Here is a 20,968-nt window from a genome sequence, read left to right as displayed (position 1 = left end):
CTTCTGGTGTATAGGCACACATGCACACATGCAGGCAGAACACTGTATACATAATAAATAAATAAATAAATAAATAAATATATATATATATATATATATATATATATATATATATATATATTTTAAAGTACACTCCCTTGGGGCTGGAGAGATGGCTCAGTGGTTAAGAGCACTGTCTGCTCTTCCAGAGTTCCTGAGTTCAGTTCCAAGCAACCACATGGTGGCTCACAGCCAACTATAAGGAGATCTGGTGCCCCCTTCTGGTGTGCAGGTGCACATGGAAGGAAGGCTGTACACATAATAAATAAATCTTAAAAAAAAAAAAAAGTCGGGCTGTGGTGGCGCACACCTTTAATTCCAGCACTCGGGAGGCAAAGGCAGGAGGATCTCTGTGAGTTCAAGCTCAGCCTGGTCTACACGAGCTAGATTCAGTACAGGCTACAAAGCTACAGAGAAACCCTGTCTCGAAAAACCAAAAAAAGAAAAAAAAAAGTCCACTCCCTGTTGGTGTGTGTGTGAGTGTTTGGTATTTAAAAAAAAAAATAAACTATACTATAGGGAGAAGATTTTTAAAATGGGGCTGGAGAGATGACTCAGAGGTAAGAGCACTGACTGTTCTTCTGGAGGTCTTGAGTTCAATTCCCAGCAACCACATGATGGCTCTCACATATCTGTAATGAGCTCTGGTGCCCACTCTGGTGTGCAAGCAGAACCCTGTATACACAATAAATAAACAAGTCTTTTTAAAAATTAGCATAAGGGGCTGGAGAGATGACTCAGCCATTAAGGACACTACTACTCTTGCAGAGAACCCAGATTTGGTTGATGGTACCCACGTGGCAGCTCAGTGCCTGGGACTCCAGTGCCTTTTCTGACCTCTTTGGGCTCCTGCATGCATGTGGAGCACATACATACACTCAGGCTCAGGCACAGCCACATATATTAAAATTTGCCTTAATATTTTGCAAGGTCATGGAAATTAAATGTGGGGGAGATTTATGGAATGTTGAACCTTGGTCGGTAGTTATCTTTGATAAAAAGAAAAACCATTTCTCACTATTAACTGCATCACTTTTTACAGACAGGGATTCTGAAGATTTTGAAACTCTGGTCCTCATTCTTATGCAGCAAGCAGTCTTCCAGCTGTGCCGTCTTAGCTGCCCTCACAAGGCAAATTCTAAAACTTTATATAAGTATTTGTAATATATATATATATATATATATATATATATATATATATATATATATATACATATGAGTGAGTGGGAATCATATACGTAGCTCCGTTATTGATGCCTGTGCTGCCAATGGCCTATGGCCATATCCAGAGAACATACTAGAACTTCTACAACACTTTCAATAGCTTGCTTCCCAATGAACTTTCCTCTTTAATGTGCATAGCCTTCTTCTTAAAGTAAAAGATCTCTGATTGCCGGGCGATGGTGGCGCATGCCTTTAATCCCAGCACTCGGGAGGCAGAGGCAGGCGGATCTCTGTAAGTTCGAGACCAGCCTGGTCTACAAGAGCTAGTTCCAGGACAGGCTCCAAAGCCACAGAGAAACCCTGTCTCGAAAAACAAAACAAAAAAAAAATCTCTGATTAAAGGTTGATGCTAGATTAAAACTCTTCTCTGGTTTCAATTTCACTAATCGGACATTTGGATTATGGTGTGTGTGTGTGTGTGTGTGTGTGTGTGTGTGTGTGTGTGTGCTCCCACCATCCCTGTGCTGAGCTTAAAACCCAAGACCTCACACGCTCTGGAAATGCTCTACCCCTGATGCACTTCAGCCCCCTGGACTCCGTATCAGAACCTTCATTCCATCTACCTAGCTGCCTTCATTTACCTTTGGTACATGATAAGAAACGGTCTTACCCTCCTTGGAAAAACAAACAGGTGGTTCATGAAAGGGCCTAATAAAACTCCCAGAAGTCTCTTACTCCTCCCTAACTCCACTTCCTTCTCTGTTTAACGTAGGAATTGTTTATTCTTTTATATTATGGGTGAAGCAAAACCATCTGTGGATTTAATCAGATAAAGACATAATATAATAGCTAACGATAAGTGATATCTAAAATTCTCCTGTAATGCTCAGGGACCCTTCATGATTGACATCTCTCCACGGGACCCAGTGCCCCTCTGGCTCTGTGGGTACCCATACTCACATGGATACCGTTCTTCACAAACACACGTGATTCAAAATAAATCTTTTTTTTTTTTATTTATTTATTATGTATACAACATTCTGCCTCAATGTATGCCCACATGCCAGAGGAGGGCACCAGATCTCAGTACAGATGGTTGTGAGCCACCATGTGGTTGCTGGGAATTGAACTCAGGACCTCTGGAAGAGCAGCCAGTGCTCTCAACCTCTGAGCCATCTCTCCAGTCCCCAAAATAAATCTTAAAAAGTTTACATGCCAAGCCGGGTGGTGGTGGAGCACGCCTTTTATCCCAGCACTCGGGAGGCAGGGGCAGGCGGATCTCTGTGAGTTCGAGGCCAGCCTGGTCTATAAAGTGAGCTTCAGGACAGCCAAAAATTTCCATGCCAATCTGGATGTGGTAGGATTTGTAATACCACCATTGGAAATGGGGAGGCAGGAGACTCAAGGAGTTCAATATTATCCTCAGCCACACAGCAAGTTTGAGAGGCCTTATGTAGACCAGGCTAGCCTCAAATTCATGGAAGGTCTACCTGTCTCTGCCACCTGAGCTGGTATTAAAGTCATGCGCTATTATAACCAGCTAAGACATTATGTTTTGTTTTGCTTCATTTTTTTATCCGCCCCTCCCCCCCTTTTTGACACAGAGACTCTCTACAGAGCCCTGGCTGTCTGGAATTTACTATGTAATCTGGGCTGGCCTCAAATTTACAGAGAGCCTCCTGCCTCTGCCTCCCAAATTAGGGGATTAAAAGTATGCATTGCAGGGCTGGAGAGATGGCTCAGAGGTTAAGAGCATTGCCTGCTCTTCCAAAGGTCCTGAGTTTAATTCCCAGCAACCACATGGTGGCTCACAACCATCTGTAATGGGGTCTGGTGCCCTCTTCTGGCCTGCAGGCATACACACAGACATAATATTGTATACATAATAAATAAATATTTTAAAAAGTATGCATTGCTACACCCTGCTTTAAGACTGATAACTTCATGCCTTTAATCCCAGCACTCAGGAGGCAGAGACAGGTGGATCTCTGTAAGTTCGAGGCCAGCCTGGTCTATAGATTAAGTTCCAGGCTCCAAAACTATACAGAGAAACCCAGTCTCAAAAAAACAAAACAAAACAAAAACAAAAACCAAAAAAAAAAAAGATTGCTAACTTCATAAAAAGAAAAGAGTCAAGCATGGTGGCACATCCCTTTAATCTCAGTACTCAGGAGGCAGAGGCAGGTAAATCTCTGAGTTTGAGGCCAGCCTGATCTACAGATTGAGTTCCAAGACAGCCAAGGCTACACAGAGAAACCCTGCCTTTTTTGTTTTTTTTTGTTTGTTTGTTTTGTTTTTTCAGATACAGGATTTCTCTGTGTAACAGCCCTGGCTGTCCTGGAACTAGCTCTTGTAGACCAGGCTGGCCTTGAACTCCCAAGTGCTAGGATTAAAGGCCGGTGCCACAATTGCCCTGTCTTGTAAAACAAAACAAGCCAGGCAGTGGTGGCGCATGCCTTTAATACCAGAATTCAGGAGGCAGAGGCTGGTAGATTTTCATGAGTTCAAGGGCCAGCCTAATCTACAAGAGCTAGTTCCAGGACAGGCTCCAGAGCTAGAGAAACCCTGTCTTGAAAAACAAAAAACAAAACAAATAAAAAAAGGAATAAAAGTAATATATAGATATGGAAAATAAGGAAGTCACTCATTTTGCCCCATCCAATTCCAGGAGCACATAATGTAATGCTAATTTCCTCAGACTATTACTTTATATCTTTAATCTTTAATACTTTTAGACCCTAAGATATAATGTATGTGTCTTTTCTTTTTTTTTTTTTTTTTTTGGTTTTTCGAGACAGGGTTTCTCTGTGGTTTTGGAGCCTGTCCTGGAACTAGCTCTTGTAGACCAGGCTGGTCTCGAACTCACAGAGATCTGCCTGCCTCTGCCTCCCAAGTGCTGGGATTAAAGGCGTGTGCCACCACCGCCCGGCACTGTATGTGTCTTTTCTTGATTATCATACAAAAGCTAGTTCTTTATTTTGTCTAATCATGTAAATGAAAATTAGTATCTCTATAATAATACTCTCCATTTAAACTTATTTTACTAAAATAAATTCCTAATGGTGAAATTGGGCAGCTAGGGCTGTTCTACAGAGACACCCTGTCTTGAAAAACAAAACAAAAAAAAACTAACAAACAAAAAAAACCCAATTACTTGGATACTACATTAGAGAAATACCTTTATTTTTCAAAGATTTTTTTTTTTTTTTTTTTTTTTGGTTTTTTGAGACAGGGTTTCTCTGTGGTTTTGGAGCCTGTCAAAGATTTTTAAAATGATTGTAAATTTTAAAAATCTTTTTTTTTTTTTTTTTTTTTTTTTTTTTGGTTTTTCAAGACAGGGTTTCTCTGTGGCTTTTTGAGCCTGTCCTGGAACTAGCTCTGTAGACCAGGCTGGTCTCGAACTCACAGAGATCCGCCTGCCTCTGCCTCCCGAGTGCTGGGATTAAAGGCGTGCGCCACCATCGCCCGGCTAAAAATCATTTTAAATTACATGTGTATGTGTGTATGTTAGTAAATGTTACTACAAGGTTTATGGAGGCCAGAAGGTAGTGTTGGGTCACCTGAAGCTGGAGTTACAGAAGATTGTGAGCTGACCAAGGTGGGTGCTGGGAATCGAACTTAAATCCTCTGTAAGAGCAGAAAACTCCTAACTGCTGAGCCATCTGGGTTTTTGGGGTTTTTTTGTTTTGCCATCTGGGTTTTTTGGGTTTATTTTTTTGTTTTTTGTTTTTTTCAAGACAGGGTTTCTCTGTGGTTTTGGAGCCTGTCCTGGAACTAGCTCTTGTAGACCAGGCTGTTCTCGAACTGACAGAGATCCACCTGCCTCTGCCTCCTGAGTACTAGGATTAAAGGCATGCGCCGCCAACCACCTGGCATCTGCTGAGTCATTTGACCAGCCCCAAAGAGAAATCGTATTAAAAAGAACATCTGGTATAAATGCTCTTAACTACTGCTGGTAGACATGTAAACTGGGAAGTATGCTTTGACAATTAATTTGGCAATATTTCAAATTTCCTAAAAAAAAAAAAAATTCATATGAACTAGTATGGTGGTCTAAACCTGTAAATTCATTATGCTAAGGGATGGAGTATGTAGAATGATCTTGAGTTCCAAACCAACCTGGGCTGTATTTAAGAATTTTTGGCTGGATGGTGATGGCACATGATCTCAGGAGGCAAAGGCAGGCAGATCTCTGTGAGTCGGAGGCTCTACAAAGTGAGATCTAAGATGTGCTCCAAAGCTACATAAAGAAACCCTATCTTAAAATCCCTCCCCACCTCAAAAAGGAACTTGCAGGTGAAATGGTTCAGCAGATAAAATGTCTGAGTCTAAAGACCTCAATCCCCCCTCATGTGGGAAAGGTGAGAACTAACTCTGACTTCTCCTTCAGCTTTTACATGCACATGTGTCATGTATGTAAACCAGTCTTCCAAATAAACACACAGAAACATGGCCGGGCTGGGGGTGATGGCATGTTGGGGGCACAGAGGCCCTGTATTCACAAAGCCCTAAGGAAAACCGGGAATGTTAAACACACCAGGGCCTCTGCTCAGCACGGAGATAAAATACCTGCTTTCCTGCCCAGAAGGCTGGGAGGAGATTTTTTAACAACCGCGTGACCTCTTTGCTACCCATAGAGGCAGACCTCACCCCAATTCCCCAGAATGATTCATTCCAGACTCTTCCCTCAGTAGAGCAATACCCATTCTTAGGAGACGCACGTGTTCTTTCTGGTCTCTATGCTATTGGTCGGAGATCACACTAGATTCTAGGCTTTGTAGCCAGAGAACCCCCCTCAAGGTCAATTGTACTTTGTCAAAGTCTCCGCATAGTTACACCTTAAGCTTTATTGTGCACGCACCTGGATTGGACTGACTGTTGCCAGCAAACCTTTTCCCGAATGGTACAGTGTTTTAAATATGCCGACAATGAACTGCCCGGCCTTAGATTCCCCGAAATCTGATCCAGGTTGACAAAGTCAAACTGAATGGCGCCTCCCTGTGTGACACAGGTACACCCATCAGTGGTGTGCAAAGGTAGGCCTAAGATTTCCGCCTGAGAGGGACCTTGGCAGGTCGGGGACCGTGCGGGACACAGAACACGCCATGCAGAGAGCTTGGGGAGCATGAAGTTTTATTTAGCAAGAGGGTACTGGAAAGGTTTGGGAGAGTAGCTGGGAGGAAGGGTGAGAGGAGAGGAGAGAGAAACAGAAAGGGAGAGAGAGAAGAGAGAGGAGGAGGGGAGCGGCAGAGAGCTGCCTCTGCAGAACAGTGGAGAGAGAGGAGAGGGTGTGGTAGAGGTTTGCCTTAGGGCGCAAAGAGAAACTGGCAGTGGGCAGAGCCTGACTCTTAAAAAGAGAGGGTACTGACAGGGAAGGCCAGCATAATCCTAATAGTCAGTGGATCTCTGAGTTCCAGACAAGCCTGTTCTAGAGAAAGTTCTAGGACATCCAGGGCTACACAGAGAAAACTTGTCTCTAAGGAAAAATAATCACATTAAGGTATCCCACACAGTGCGCATGCCTTTAGTTCTGTGGTTCTCAAATTTCCTGATGCCGCAACCATTTAATTTCCTCATGTTGTGGTGACCTCCAACCACATCGTGGCTACTTCATAACTGTAATTTTGTTCCTGTTACGAACCCTAATATAAGCAAAAAATTTTATTCTACCCATGGAAAGAATCAGTTGGCCCAATTTCACCATTAGGAATTTATTTTAGTAAAGTAAGTTTAAATGGAGAGTATTATTGTAGAGATACTAATTTTCATTTATATGATTAGACAAAATAAAGAACTAGCTTTTGTATGATAATCAAGAAAAGACTGGTCTACAAGATCTAGTTCCGGGACAGGCTCCAAAGCTACAGAGAAACCCCTTTTGGCCTTGAACCCACAGAGATTCACCTCCCTCTGCCTCACAAGTGCTGGGATTAAAGGCACACACCACCAGGTTCAAGTCCCTGCACCCACATGGTAGCTCACATCTACCCGTAACTCCCATTCCAGGGGATCTGGCACCCTCACACAGACATACATGCAGCAAAACACCAAAATAAAAATATATTTAAAAAAAAGCGAGCAGGCCTAAATCTGGTGCTGGTGGCACACCTCTCTAATCCCAGCACTCTGGGAATTGAATTGGGTCCTCTGGAAGAGCAACTAGTGTTCTTAACTGCTGAGCCATCTCTGCTAAACCATCTCTACAGCCATTAGGGACCAATCTCTTAAAGGTTATTCTCTACTACCTTCTAACATACTTATTCTCCAACTTTTTTTTTTAAAAAAAACTTTTAAAATTGGTTTTTGACAGCATATACTTATGTAGAAGAAAAACAAGAAAGATGGATTGGGTAGCCAGGGTGTGGTGATGCACACCTTTAATCCCAGCACACAGAAGGCAGAGGCAGGTGGATCTCTGAGTTCTAGGTCAGTCTGATCTACAGAGTGAGTTCCAGGACAGCCAGGACTACACAGAGAAAGCCTGTTGTGAAAAAGAAAGAAATGTCAAGAGCATCCAACAGGACAGGAACAAGTATGCTGTCTTTGGGGGCTGGCGAGATGGCTCAGGGGTTAAGAGCACCGGCTGCTCTTCCAGAGGATGGTGGTTAAATTCCCAGCAGCCACATGGCAGCTCAGAACTGCCTGTGGCTCCAGTTCCAAGAGATTCGACACACTCACACAGACATACCTGGAAGCAAAACACCAATGCACATAAAGTAAATTATAAAAGAAATGCTGTTTTCATAAAATGCTAGGATTGGGGGTTGGAGAGATGGCTCAGCGGTTAAGAACATGGACTGTTCTTCCGGAGGTCCTGAGTTCAATTCCCAGCAACCACATGGTGGCTCACAACCATCTGTAATGAGATCTGGTGCCCTCTTCTGGGGTGCAGGAATGCACACAGGCAGAACACTGTACACATATTAAATAAATAAATAAATCTTTAAAAAAAATAAAAAATAAAATAAAATGCTAGGATTACATGAAGTGGATCGTGTCACTTGGTGGATGTAGAATCTCTGAAAATATTTCACGCAGATAGCAAAGAAAATAATAGAGGAGTTTACGGAATAAAGTAAAAATAAAACAAAAAAGTAGATCGCCAGCTGGGTGGTCAGGGTCAGTGGCGTGTTTGTTTGCTTGTCAAGTGGACATCTGCTTCTCATCTATTCTTTTTTTAAATACAAAACCTGCAATTTATTCTCAAGAAAAGGAAAACAGAAAGAAACCTGATTATTTTTCCTCTTTTGAAGATGGATTTAGAAGATGTTCATATCTCAACGTCAGGAGCTCCCGTTCCCAATCAGTTGCCTAGAACAATCCTGCAACCATCTTTACAATCGCCAGGCACATCTTCCTAGCGGCTGACAGGGTGCTTCATTGCAGGGTTGTCTGGGCAGCGGCCTCTCAGGCCTTCACAGGAGAACTGGACCGGGCCCTGGGTCAGCCACAGCCCTGGCATTGCCATCCCATGTGTGCCTCTGAAACCTACCTGACACTCCCTTGGCAGAACTCAACTGTCATGTAGGGTAGGGGACCAAAGAGCAGAAACTGCCCAAGTGCCTTCAGCTCTCAGCTTCCCTCCTAGGCTAGGGCTCACTGTTGGATGCCAGTCTCAGAAGCCTGGCTGTTGGGGTGCGTGCTGGCCGAGTTCAGTGCAAGTTAGAAGTGTAGTGATGGATTCCAATTTTTTTGTTGTTATTGCTTTTGTTTTTTAGATAAATTCTTTGTGTTGACCTGTCTGTCCTGGAACTTGATCCGTAGACCCGGGTGGCCTCGAACTCAGAGATCTGCCTACTTCTTCCTCTCAAATCCTGGAATTAAAGGTGTGCATCACCGCTGCTTTTTTTTTTTTTTCCGGTTTTTCTTTTGACAGGTTTCTCCGTAAAACAGTCCTGGCTGTCCTGGAACTCACTCTTTAGATCAGACTGGCCTCGAACTCACAGAGATCCACCTGCCTCTGCCTCCTGAGTGCTGGGATTAAAGGCCTGCACCACCACTGCCCAGCCAATTTTGTTTTTCTTAACTCAGTAACTGAGAATGAGGGTTTCTATTTTTTGTTTGCTTGTTTTTTATTTATTTATTTTTCAGGACAGGGCTTCTCTGAGTAGCGCTGGAACCTGTCCTGGTACTGGCTTTTCAGACCACGCTGGCCTCCAACTCACAGGAGATCCGCCGGCCTCTGCCTCCCGAGTACTGGGATTAAAGAAGTGCGCCACCACCGCCCGGCTTCAATGACTCTTTGTAGTTACAGTGTAGCCAAGCCAGAGTTTTGGTGTTTGTTTTCTCGTGTAACTTGTAACCTTACCCAAGTGTGCAGACGCTACCTCATTAGAATCCAGAAACTATGAACCACATAGCCGCATGCAGACTGGACAACACTGTTTTAAAGGGTCATGTTTCTTTATTTCCGTTTTAACATATTAGGGAAGAAAAGGAAGTAGTTGCACGTAGATGTTTTTAAAGTCATTTTTTGTCCAGACTTTAAATTCTGAGAATAATTTTTTTCTTCTGTTTACTTATCACAATACTCTTAGTTTGTCCACAGTTCCTTTAAGTCGTTAGACATACGTGCAGAATTAGGACTTCCCCAACCGCTTGCAGAGATGCTTTTGCTTACCAGGCCCCACACTTCTATTTGCTGTTTCCAGACCTTTCTTATTTCCTTACAAAGGTGTGAAAAGTTGTCTTTGGATTATTGAAATACTACTTCCTAGCCTCCCTAGCCCAAGTAAGGAAGCTACCTACCCTCCTTTGGCTTGGGTTCCTCTCATATTTTACAAAAATTGAGATTCTATATCGCACTGGTTGACCTCGAATCCCACCCCTGCCCCCAACACACACACACACACACACACACACACACACAGTTTCTCTGTGTAGCCCTGGTTGTCCAGGAACCACTGCCCCACCCCCCAGTGCTGTTGCGTCGCACCTGGCTTCTGACACCTTAACGTTAAAGCCGAGCTTCATTAGGTCTGCTTTCCCGCCCCAACACTGTTTGGAGCGTCATCGGGATCACTCAAACCCCCACGGTTGACGCGCTTCTGTCATCTGCGAGTTCCGATGTTCACGTGGGTCACCACCTCTGCAGGTAGACCGGGTCTCAGCAGACACCAATTCACGCGCACCTCCACCTACGTGTGACTAAACACTGCAGAGGACGGAAGCCAGTCCCACAGCACGCGGACGCAGACGTCAGACGACGGTAAACACACGGAGACGACGTGGGACAATCCGACGGCCCCCGCGCCCTTCCTTCACAGTGCAGCAGCCCCACCCCTCCCCACCGGAACTCCCCCCTCCGCGCTCGGCGCGCCCACGCACGTCAGCGCCGAAGCTGCGGGAGCCGCCCCCCTCCGACGCTGGCGGCCAGCGCGACACGCGCATGCTCACTCGGCGGGGTCACGGGCGGCTCGGGGCGCTGCAATCTGTTGCGCCGCCCTCGGGAGCCGGCAGATCCGGGTCTCGTGGCTAAGAGTGACGTGGTCTGTGGAATCCAAACAGAGGGGAGGAGGCCGGCGGCGGCCAGCAGCAGCGGCAGCGACAGCGGCGTCCGGAACGCTCCCGGCTGCCACCCTCCCCGCCCGCCGCTTGTTTGGGCGGGTGAGTGTCCCCCTGGCCCACCACCCTCCTCGGCGACCGTCTTCGCGTCGTCGCTTCTATTTCTATGCCCGCGCGCTCCCGGGGACCGCTGCGACAGAGAGGGCAGCTCCGGCTGGGCGCTGCACCCGGGGAGCCCGCGGCCGCCGGCCGGGCAGCCTGCAGCTGGGCTGGACGGGCACCCGCACTCCGGGCGCTCTCACTTTCAGGGCCCGATAGGCAGCGTGGGCGTGCAGGGATTTGGGGACAGTAACCCCGAAAGTCGGGCGGTAGCGTTCGCCTGGTGGGTCCGATGAAGTCACCCGGACGCGGGCCTTTGTTGTGGTGTCTGATAGCTGCCATCCTGAAAGCCACAGCTCCTTTTAGCCTCCATTGTGTTGCGGATTTAAAAGAGTCCCCTTTTCTGTGGGCTCTGTATGGGGAGCTGGGCTGAAAATGAGCAGGTAGCGGCAACACCGTTATTGGAAGGAATGCAGGGCGATAGCCTGGCAAGGGCTTGAGATCCGAGTCGCTGCTTAAAGCCGAAGTTTTCTGAAGTAGCTGTTTAAACGTTGGGATTTTAGCCAAGATGATACTTGCTAACCGTTGAGAGGCGGCAGGATGTTTTTAGTTGCCCCAGTTGGAAAAACAGAGAATGTGGTCTTAATGGAATGCCATGGGTTTGCGTCTGGAGCGCCGGATGAGCCTCAGGAAGCATTTATACCTGGATTTGTAGAAGAGACCCTCCCGATCTTTTTGCTGTCTTGTCAGAAACTGTTAGCAGCTTTTCGTACAACAATTTGGAAAAGCTGCAATTTTCCAAGTGTTTAGTCTGGAGATGCTTAGGAGGCATTCTTGCTGCCCCGGTCTGATGTGGAGGTTAGGGAAAGCAGCTGCATGCGCTTCAGCGCTTCAGGTGACTCAACGCTCACGCAGATTCCTTTAGTGTGGTCGCCCACCCTTCTGCTGCCCTCTGTACTCAGACCAGAAACCAAACTTGGGTGACCCAACGCGGTTTAAAAAGGGACATCTTCCCCTCTCCAAGATCCTTTAGTGGAAGTGTTTCTGTGGTAAGCCGTAGGAAAGAACGGGAAAAAAAAAGTCTGATTGCTTTCCATCAAATCTGGGAAGAATTCTTAGGAATTTAGATTCTTTCTTTGAAGTTCATGTCCTAGGGCAGTAACGGACCTGTTACCAAATCTTTTCCTTCTGTGTATGTCGTGGGCTTTTTTAAATTTTATTTTTACCATACTTGGAATGCTCTTGCTACAGATAAAGGGAATTTTGTTTTTTGTTTGTTTTGTTTTTGCACTTCCCCCTTTTTAGCGTAAAAGAAAAAAAACCCTTTGTACTATCCTAAAACATTATTTTTGCTTGTACGAAATGTTTTTTTGATGAGTGGAGAAAATGTTAGAAGTACATGTACATGAGGAGAAAATAATAATTCTGCCACTCAACTTTCCAGATGTTTTTTTTTTTTATTTTTTTTATTTTTTTGGTTTTTCGAGACAGGGTTTCTCTGTGGTTTTGGAGCCTTTCCTGGAACTAGCTCTTGTAGACCAGGCTGGTCTCGAACTCACAGAGATTCGCCTGCCTCTGCCTCCCGAGTGCTGGGATTAAAGGCGTGTGCCACCACCGCCCGGCTCCCAGATGTTAGTTTATATCCTTACAAATACTTTTGCATTTGTTTTATAAAAATATGCTATCGTGCTGCATTTGCTTTTTTGTTTTGTTTTTGTTTTTTTTGAGACAGAGTTTCTCTGTGTAGCCCCGGCTGTTCTGGAACTCACTCTGTGGACCAGACTGACCTGAGCTCACAAAGATCTGTCTGCCTCAGCCTCCCAAGTGCTGAGATTAAAGGCGAGTACCACCACTGCATTGGTTTTTTTTTTTGTTTGTTTGTTTGTTTTGATTTTTCGAGACAGGGTTTCTCTGTGGTTTTGGAGCCTGTCCTGGAACTAGCTCTTGTAGACCAGGCTGGTCTCGAACTCACAGAGATCCGCCTGCCTCTGCCTCCCAAGTGCTGGGATTAAAGGTGTGCGCCACCACCGCTCGGCTCACTGCATTTTATTTATTTATTTATTTATTTTACTTTATTTTATTTTATTTTATTTTTGGTTTTTCGAGACAGGGTTTCTCTGTGGCTTTTGAGCCTGTCCTGGAACTAGCTCTTTTTTTTTTTTTTTTTTTTTTACCATCATACAAAAAAGGACTTTATTTTGGGATATCAATTTCTAATTTATGGCAAGTTTTACTTTCAGAAATAAACCCACAGAACAATACATTCTAGTTCACCCTTAAAGACTGGCATGCTGAGCAAGGAATGTTCTTATTCTTTGTAGGAGTTCCTTCTTTACACTGTCAGGTACCAGGGCTCTGCCTTTTGGAGTGATTTCAGCCACCAAGTCATCAACAGTAACGTGTTCTAGTCCTTTTTCTTTAATTACCTCTTTACAGTGTGCCTTCAACTGATCCTTCCAGCCGCACTCGATTAATTTAGCTCGCAGCAACTCTTTGAGGCGTTCTCTTTCTCCAGTTTCTATTAACTTTTGGTTAATCGCTGCTCTCATCTGCGCATCTTTGTTCTTCTTGCTAACCACACTCTTCGGCTGCCCGGACTTAGACCCTCAGTAGCCTGGAACTAGCTCTTGTAGACCAGGCTGGTCTCGAACTCACAGAGATCCCCCTGCCTCTTCCTCCCGAGTGCTGGGATTAAAGGCGTGCGCCACACTGCATTTTTATAAAATAAATTTTTTTATTTTGATTTAATGTATATGGGTATTTTGCCTATATTATGTCTGTGCACCTTGTGTGTTCCTGAGTGCCCATGAGGTGTTGAATTCATGGGACTGGAGTTACAGGTGCTGGGAACCAAACCCAGGTTCTCTGCAAGAGCAGCTAATGCTTTTAACTCTGGAGCCATCCTCCCCCAAACCATGCATTTGCTTTTTTCTGTGGGCTTCTTATACTGGCACTCTCTCTGTCTCTTTCTTTCTTCTTTCTGGTTTTTCAAGACAGGGTTTCACTGTAGCTTTGTAGCCTGTTCTGGAACTAGCAAGCTCCTCAAACCAGGCTGGCCTCAAACTCACAGAGATCCGCCTGCCTCTGCCTCCCAAGTGCTGGGATTAAAGGCATGTGCCACCATTGCTTGGCAATTTTTATTTTTATTTTTTTATGTTTTAGAGACATGGTTTCTCTGTGTAGACCTTGCTGGCTGTCTTGGAGCTCACTCTAGACCAGGCTAATCTCAAACTCGGAGATCCACCTAAGTGCTAAGTGTACCACCGACTCTGCCACCCCCCAAAATAAATAATTCTATCTGTCTGTCTGTCTGTCTGTCTGTCTGTCTATCTATCCATTCATTCATTTTTTGCAGCTATGGACTGTGGACCTTTTCAGGTGAAATCCACTGTTGAAAAAAACAGTAGTTTTTTTGTTTGTTTGATTTTTTGATTTTTCTAAACAGGGTTTTGCAAACTTGCTCTATAGATCAGGCTGGCCTCGAGCTCACAGAGATCCGCCTGCCTCTGCCTCCCGAGTGCTGGGATTAAAGGTGTGCATTGTCTGTGCCACCACCCGGAAACAGCTATTAATGCCATGGTGCTGAAATTTTTCCTCCCGTGTCTCTTTGGCGATGATGTTAGATTTAGGAGATCAATAGACATGGAATGACATGTGAGCTTTCACTTGTTAAGTTCTCAAGGGAGCGAGTGCAATGTGGAATTTGAGAAAAGTCTGATTTAGTAGTTCCAGTCAGGTAAATTTCTGTGCAATCCTTAGTTATAGCGTTCCAACTGCAGAGTAGCTCTTAGCACTCCAGCCCCGAGGCCCTGGAGCTATTTTACTTTGCTCGGTGCACTTAATGTACTTCATTAGTATTGGGAAAGTGCTTTCTGGTACAGGGTTTTTGTTCTTTCTAACCACTGCTGCCAAAGGAGAATGCCCTCTTCACCCCAGCTTCAAAGGCTAAGTACCATGAAGTATCCTAAATCTGCTAATGCCAGTTCGGGCTTATGTTTTAGAAGCTTTCTTAAGACCGATAAGTCTCTATTGTCATTATCTCCTGAGTAACTAATTCCACAGGCTTAGTACACTCTGACTCAGTTCAGTTTTCATTAATTTTTACAAGTCTTTTTTTTCACAAAATTTTTACGTTTGTGAAATGGGCATCTCTCTGTGTGTGTGCATCTCTATGCCAAAGGAAGCCAGAGGAGGGTATTGGACTCCCTTGTGCTGGAGCAGTTGTGAGTTTGGTTATGACCTAACCAGTCTGGGTCTTTTGGACAAGTAGCAAGTGCTCTTAGTGGCTGAGCCATTTCTCCAGCCCCTTTAATTGAAAGAAGTTATAGCACACTGTATGCATTCTTTCCTCGCCCTGGTGCTGCCATCCTTGCTAGACTGTCACCATCTCTTCAGTGGTCAACTGAAGTAACTTCCTGGCCTCTCTTCAACATCGGCTGCTTACTGTGCTTTTTCCCATTGCAACCTAAGAGATTCCTTAAAATGTAAGTTAGATTGTCGCGCACACAGAGATATACACATGTAAACACTTGAAAGTCTCCCATTCATGTGTACTTCCTCCTCGCCTCTGCCTTCCTTTCTTACCATGCTTGTGTGCCTGTATTCCACCTAGTCCTGTACTGGAGTCTGGCTGCATCAGAATATTTCCGCTTTCCATCCCTTTTGTTGTGTGTGATGTTAGTGTTGGAGCTGCCTTAAGGTCTTCGCTCTTCTGTACCCTGGGGCTTCAGTGTTCTCCCGGTTTGCTTTAGCCAATTCATTTCTGTCTTTCAGGTTGTAGCTCAGATGTCGGCTTTCCCGAGAAATGGTGTCATTTCTCTATTCTTTTTTTCATTTTATTCACAGCATTTCCTACTACGTGGATTGCCTTAATTTTCAGTTTTTTTTTCTACTTCAAACTGGAAGGTGGTGGCCACGCCTTTCATCCTCTCACTAAGAAGGCAGAGGCAGGCAGATCTCAGTGAGTTCAAGGTCAGCCTGGCCTACACAGAGCAACCCTGTCTCAAGGGAAAAATTCTGCGGCTGATGGCAGTGCTTCAGTTTTGTATACTGGAGCTCTGACTATTGGCTGGATGAACTTGTGGATGTACGTATCTGTGCTCTTCTTTAGGCCTGTTCTTTCTCAGAAGACTAATGTTCAGCTGCTTCTATAGGACACTTTTAATCCTTGGTGTTTGACTCAGAGAACATCCTTATTCTATTTTAGGCCTATGGAGCCTTAGAGAGATTGGTTCCCAGAATCTGTATTCTCCTCCAATCCACTTTTCTGTAGTGTTGGAAATTTAACCTAGGCCCTTGTGCCCAGACCTTGGCTATAACTTTTTGTTATGTTTTTTTGGAGGGGTTTTATGTAGCCTAGGCTGACCTGGGACCTGACCTGTCTTAAACTTCTGATCCTACTTCTTCCACTAGGCTTTTTTTTTTTTTTTTTTTTTTTTTTTGAGGTGGCGTATCCATAGCGAGGGCTGGCCTTGGTTAACTGGAAGTCTTCCCGTCTCTTTCCCCCAGAGGCTTCCCCAGTGTAATTACAGACATGAACCACCACACCCAGCTCCAAATTTGCACTTTCAACAAACCCTTTGGGTGATTTTATTTTACGTTCAAGTTTGAGAATGTTTCTTGGTGTTTTATGTCTCTTTTTCTGGAAGATAGTTCTTTTATACTAGTTCTGATTTGGGGGAACAGTATGTTAGATAAGGTTACAATGCTAAGTATTACTCTTTATTTTTCATGTAGCTGCAGAGCAACCTAGGTGTAAGTGTTCCTACCCACATCTTACAGATGAATACGCTGAGACATAGTGAATGGTTGAAGCCCAGTTCTGTGCTTCCTCTGCTTGTCTCGCTGCTTTGAGCTACAGCGTTTAGAGCTGCACACACAACTTTCATTAAGCTGGGTTGTTTTCTGTTAAGATGTATTTATTGTATGCATATGGGTATATTGCAGTACTCACAGAGGTCAGAAGACAGCACTGGATCCCCTGGAATTGGACTTGTCCACCATGTGGGTGTCAGTCCTCTGCAAAAGCAGCCAGTGCTTTTAACTGACGAACCATCTCTCCAGGCCTAAACTGGGTTTTCATTAAGGACAGATAGTATTTTCTGTCCTATTTGCAATCTATCTGGAAGATTTTTTTTTTTTTTTTGAGAAGTTTTTGTTGCTGCTGTATTTGCCTGAAGTTGCAGTTAGGAGATGATTTTGAGAAATACTCTAAGCATAACTCTATTTCTGGCTACTCAGGATGCTGAGGTAGGAGGACTATTTGAGACTAGCATGGGCAGCATAGTGAGGCATTGTTTCTAATGGAGCAGCAGCAACAACAACAGAAGACCCTGAAACCTCCCAGGTCCTCTTGCTTTGCTCTGCGAGTGTACAGGTAGCTCGAAATCGGTTGGAGTGTTTTCTTCTTCCTTGTGCATTTCTTTATCTTCTTCCCATCAAAAAGATATCCTTGATGAGGTCATTTATTTCTACATCTGTTGATGTGAATGTCTTACTCTTTGGGCTGCCTAGGACAAGCATAAACTCCAGAGTTCTCAGGACAAGACCTTTTGCAAATGAGACTGGTGTTCTAAGTCTTCTGTCTTGTTAGCCTCGCCCTTTCCATGGAGGCTTAGGTCACACATGCCGTTGGCCAGCTCTAGCCTCACTTAGGGACCTTGGGCTTCTATTAGTAGCTGTGTATTTCTCCGTCTACCTCATGCACATGTTACTGCAAAGTTACAATGGGCAATAACATTTAAAACCAACTGCAGTTCTTGTCTCTTGTTTTTTAATTGTTATTTTTATTTTATGAGTATGGATGTTTTGCTGTGTCTGTCTGTGCACTGTGTAAGTGCCTGGTGCCTGAGGAGGTGAAAAGAAGCATTCGATCCCCTGGAACTGGAGTTACTGATGACTGTGAGGCACCATGTAGGTGCTGGGAATTGAAACTGGGTCCTCTAGAAGAGTAGCCAATGCTCTTAACTGCTGAGCCATCTCTCCAGCACTTTCTGTTTGTTTTATTGCTTTGTTTTGTTTTTTGAGAAAATCTCAATATAGCCCATGGTAGCCTCTTAACTTCCTTCCTTCTCTCTTCTGTCAGTGCTAGAAATTGAACGGAAGGCCTCTTATAAGCTATGCAAAGACTGTCCTTAAGCTCCATGTTAGATCCACTAAACATGGTTTCAACTGACTTTATGTCATAAAATGTTTTAAATAAAATCACTTGAAGTTTTTAGTTCATTCTGGGAATGAAAGTAATTTCCATGCTTATAAATAATACCACGAGCAACCATGTTAACTCAAACTTTGAAGAATTGCAGCAAGCAGTTTAATTATAAAACAAGCCATACCACACCGGGTGTGGTGGCACATCCTTTGATCTCGGCACTCAGGTGCCAGAGGAAGGCAGATCTCTTGATTTTGAAACCAGTTTGATGTACCTGGTGAGTTTCATCCCAGGCAGCTACACAGTAAAGCTGGGGGCGGGGGGGGATAAGAGAGTTGGAGAGATGGCTTAGAGATTAAGAGCACTGGCTTTTCTTCCAGAGGTTCTGAGTTCAGTTCTCGGCACCCACATGGTGGCTCACAACCATCTGTCATGAGATCTGGTGCCCTTTTATGACCTGCAGGCATATACAGGCAGAGCGCTAGACATAGTAGATAAATAAATCCTTTAAAAAGTAATAATAAATAAGTATAAAACAAACCATATTTAGAACATTTTAGTGACTCAGAATGAGATTAATTGTAATTCAGAAAATCTAAGCAGTATGCATATACTGGGATGTGCTTAGAAAATCCACAAGAAAGCTTGTGTTAGAAACTGCCTCTGAAGAGAGCTCTTTCCATTTGTTTTTTTTCCTGGAGTTGCAGGATGACTTATTTGAAAGTTTTTAATTTGAAATATGTATTGTTTTAAAATAATCGGCTCTGAAAACATGCATATTTTTCTAAACCAACATTTAGTTGTATAGTGGAGCTTATACACATGTATTTAATAATATTTTTAATGACAGTGCTTTTATTTTGGAGAAAGTTTTCCCCTGTTACTTATTTTCATACTGGATTTTCATTTCCCTTTTTGCTTTTTTTCAATTGCGCTGAAAACACAGATGGGTTGCGCTAGGGCAGAGCGGAGCTGCTTTCTGCTTGCCTGCGCTCGCTGTGGGGCAGAGCTCCTGGGCTTTCCCACCTAAGGGTGCTCCTCAGCCGGGTATGGGTGCAGCAAGCATCTTTACCACGTATACTCCAGAACTCCAGAGGTCAGTGCTTCAGGGCTAGTGCCCTTTGTCATCCATGACATTTGGGTTTTTGTTTGATTGATTGATTGATTTGGTTCATTTGTTTTAGATAGGGTCTCTCTATGCAGCCCTGGCTAGTCTGGAACTCACTATGTAGACCAGGCTGGCCTCAAAGTCTTAGAGATCTGTCAGTGCCTGCCACCATCACAATCAGCTGTCATTATATTTGATAGAGCTCACTAATTCTAACACAACTCTTGAATGCTACTTTATTAGCCTTTGTATGCAACATATCCAAAGTAATTACAGATGTCTAGTGCGGATTTTTTTTTTTTTTTTGATTTGTTTTTGTTTTTGAGACAGGGTTTCTCTGTAGCTTTTGAGCCTGTCCTGGAACTCACTTGATAGAACAGGCTGGCCTCGAACTCATGGAGAACCACCTGTCCCTGCCTCCCAAGTGCTGGGATTAAAGGCATGCACCACCACCGTCCAGCTTTTTTTTTTTTTTTTTTTTTTGGTGGTTTTTCGAGACAGGATTTCTTTATGGCTTTGGAGTCTGTCCTGGAACTAGCTCTTGTAGACCAAGCTGGCCTTGAACTCACAAAGATCCACCTGCCTTTGCCTCCTGGGTACAACCCCACCACCCCATTAGTGTGGATTTTTTTTTTCTTGTAATATGACGCTTTTCTAGCCCCCACTCCCCCTGTATGTGTGTATTGTTGGGGACTGGACCTAAGCCTTTTTTACACAGTGAGCAAGACTGAACTATTATAGCTTTGCCCCCCCCCCCGGAGTAGTAAACACCCTTGAGAAGAAATTTTAGGAACTATTTTCAAAATTTGAAACTTTAATGATAGTGAAGACAAATAAATAGTTAATTTAATTGAAACATTATTTGGTCATTTATGGTGATTTTTTTTTCTCCTGTGCCTTGACCAGGTAGAGAGACTCTTGGAAAATGTCCATGTGTCAAGTATAGCTGAGAAATGACGAATCAGTAGAACTTCAGAATAGGTAGCCCACTTTCTTCTTCCCTTCCCTCCTGTGCAGGAGAATAATATCCACAGTCCCTGGAGGATGTCAGCAGTATAAGGCAGCACACAGCTAAGGGTTAAAGACCCGGGCCACTCTCAGTTTCTAAAGGACTCCTAAGGCGGTGGTGGCGCACGCCTTTAATCCCAGCACTCGGGAGGCAGAGGCAGGCGGATCTCTGTGAGTTCGAGGCCAGCCTGGTCTACAAGAGCTAGTTCCAGGACAGGCTCCAAAGCTACAGAGAAACCCTGTCTCGAAAAACCAAAAAAAAAAAAAAAAAAAGAATTCTCACTTGATCCTTGCACACTCCTTTAAAGTGAATAGTTTCTGTTGTTATCAGTTCTGCTTTATAGACAAACTAAAGGCCCTAAGGCTAAGTGATTTATTCTTCTCAGTAATGCTAATAACTTGAATTCTTTAAGACATTTTGTGTGCTAACCCCTTGATGACTTGGTAATTTGTCTAAAGTGATTTCTGGAACGAGTCAATTACAGATATTAAAAAGTCATTTAGAAAAGGCTTGCCAGGCACTGGTGGTATGTACCTTGAATCCCAGCAGAGACAGGCAGATCTCTGAGAATTCCAGGGCAGGCTGGTCTACAGAACAAGCTCTATCCAGGACAGCCAGGGCTACACCGAGAAACTGTATCTCGAAAACAAAAACAAATCCCCCAAAACCTAAGAAACTAAAGAAAAGGCAATGTTGAAAACATTGTATTATCCAGAATGTCTGTATTTCTTCAAAAAGTGTCTTGAAACCTTAACTGGCCACATGGTACTATTAGGAGGAACTCCTGTGACAGAACCAGGTGTGGTGGCACACAGCCTGAACCCCAGCACTTCACTGTGGACGCAGGAGGTCAGCAGCTCAGGCAAGGCTTCCGCCTGAGACCCTGTCTTAGCAC

The 20,968-nt window shown here is 44.2% G+C and overlaps 2 protein-coding genes across 2 annotated transcripts in view; one reads left to right on the top strand and one right to left on the bottom strand.

Annotated features, from left to right (window-relative positions):
* Positions 1-10,621: 10,621 nt before the first annotated feature.
* The window catches only part of Smim14 (small integral membrane protein 14), a 41,893-nt gene continuing 31,546 nt past the window's right edge, over positions 10,622-20,968 (top strand). The window contains exon 1 of the mRNA XM_057772758.1: positions 10,622-10,809. The gene's annotated coding sequence lies outside the window, so the exon portion shown is untranslated. The remainder of the gene's footprint in view (positions 10,810-20,968) is intronic.
* Positions 12,984-15,265, bottom strand: LOC130876350 (transcription and mRNA export factor ENY2-like). Its single transcript, XM_057772870.1, has 2 exons — positions 15,251-15,265; positions 12,984-13,403 (listed from the first exon to the last, which is right to left on the bottom strand). Exons 1-2 carry the CDS (start codon positions 15,263-15,265, stop codon positions 13,083-13,085), a joined length of 336 nt encoding a protein of 111 aa, XP_057628853.1. The 3' UTR covers positions 12,984-13,082.

This window comes from Chionomys nivalis, chromosome 6 (assembly GCF_950005125.1).
Source record: "Chionomys nivalis chromosome 6, mChiNiv1.1, whole genome shotgun sequence".
Lineage (NCBI taxonomy): Eukaryota > Metazoa > Chordata > Mammalia > Rodentia > Cricetidae > Chionomys > Chionomys nivalis.
The sequence above is the reverse complement of the archived record's forward strand: the minus strand, read 5'-3'. Positions and strand labels throughout refer to the sequence as shown.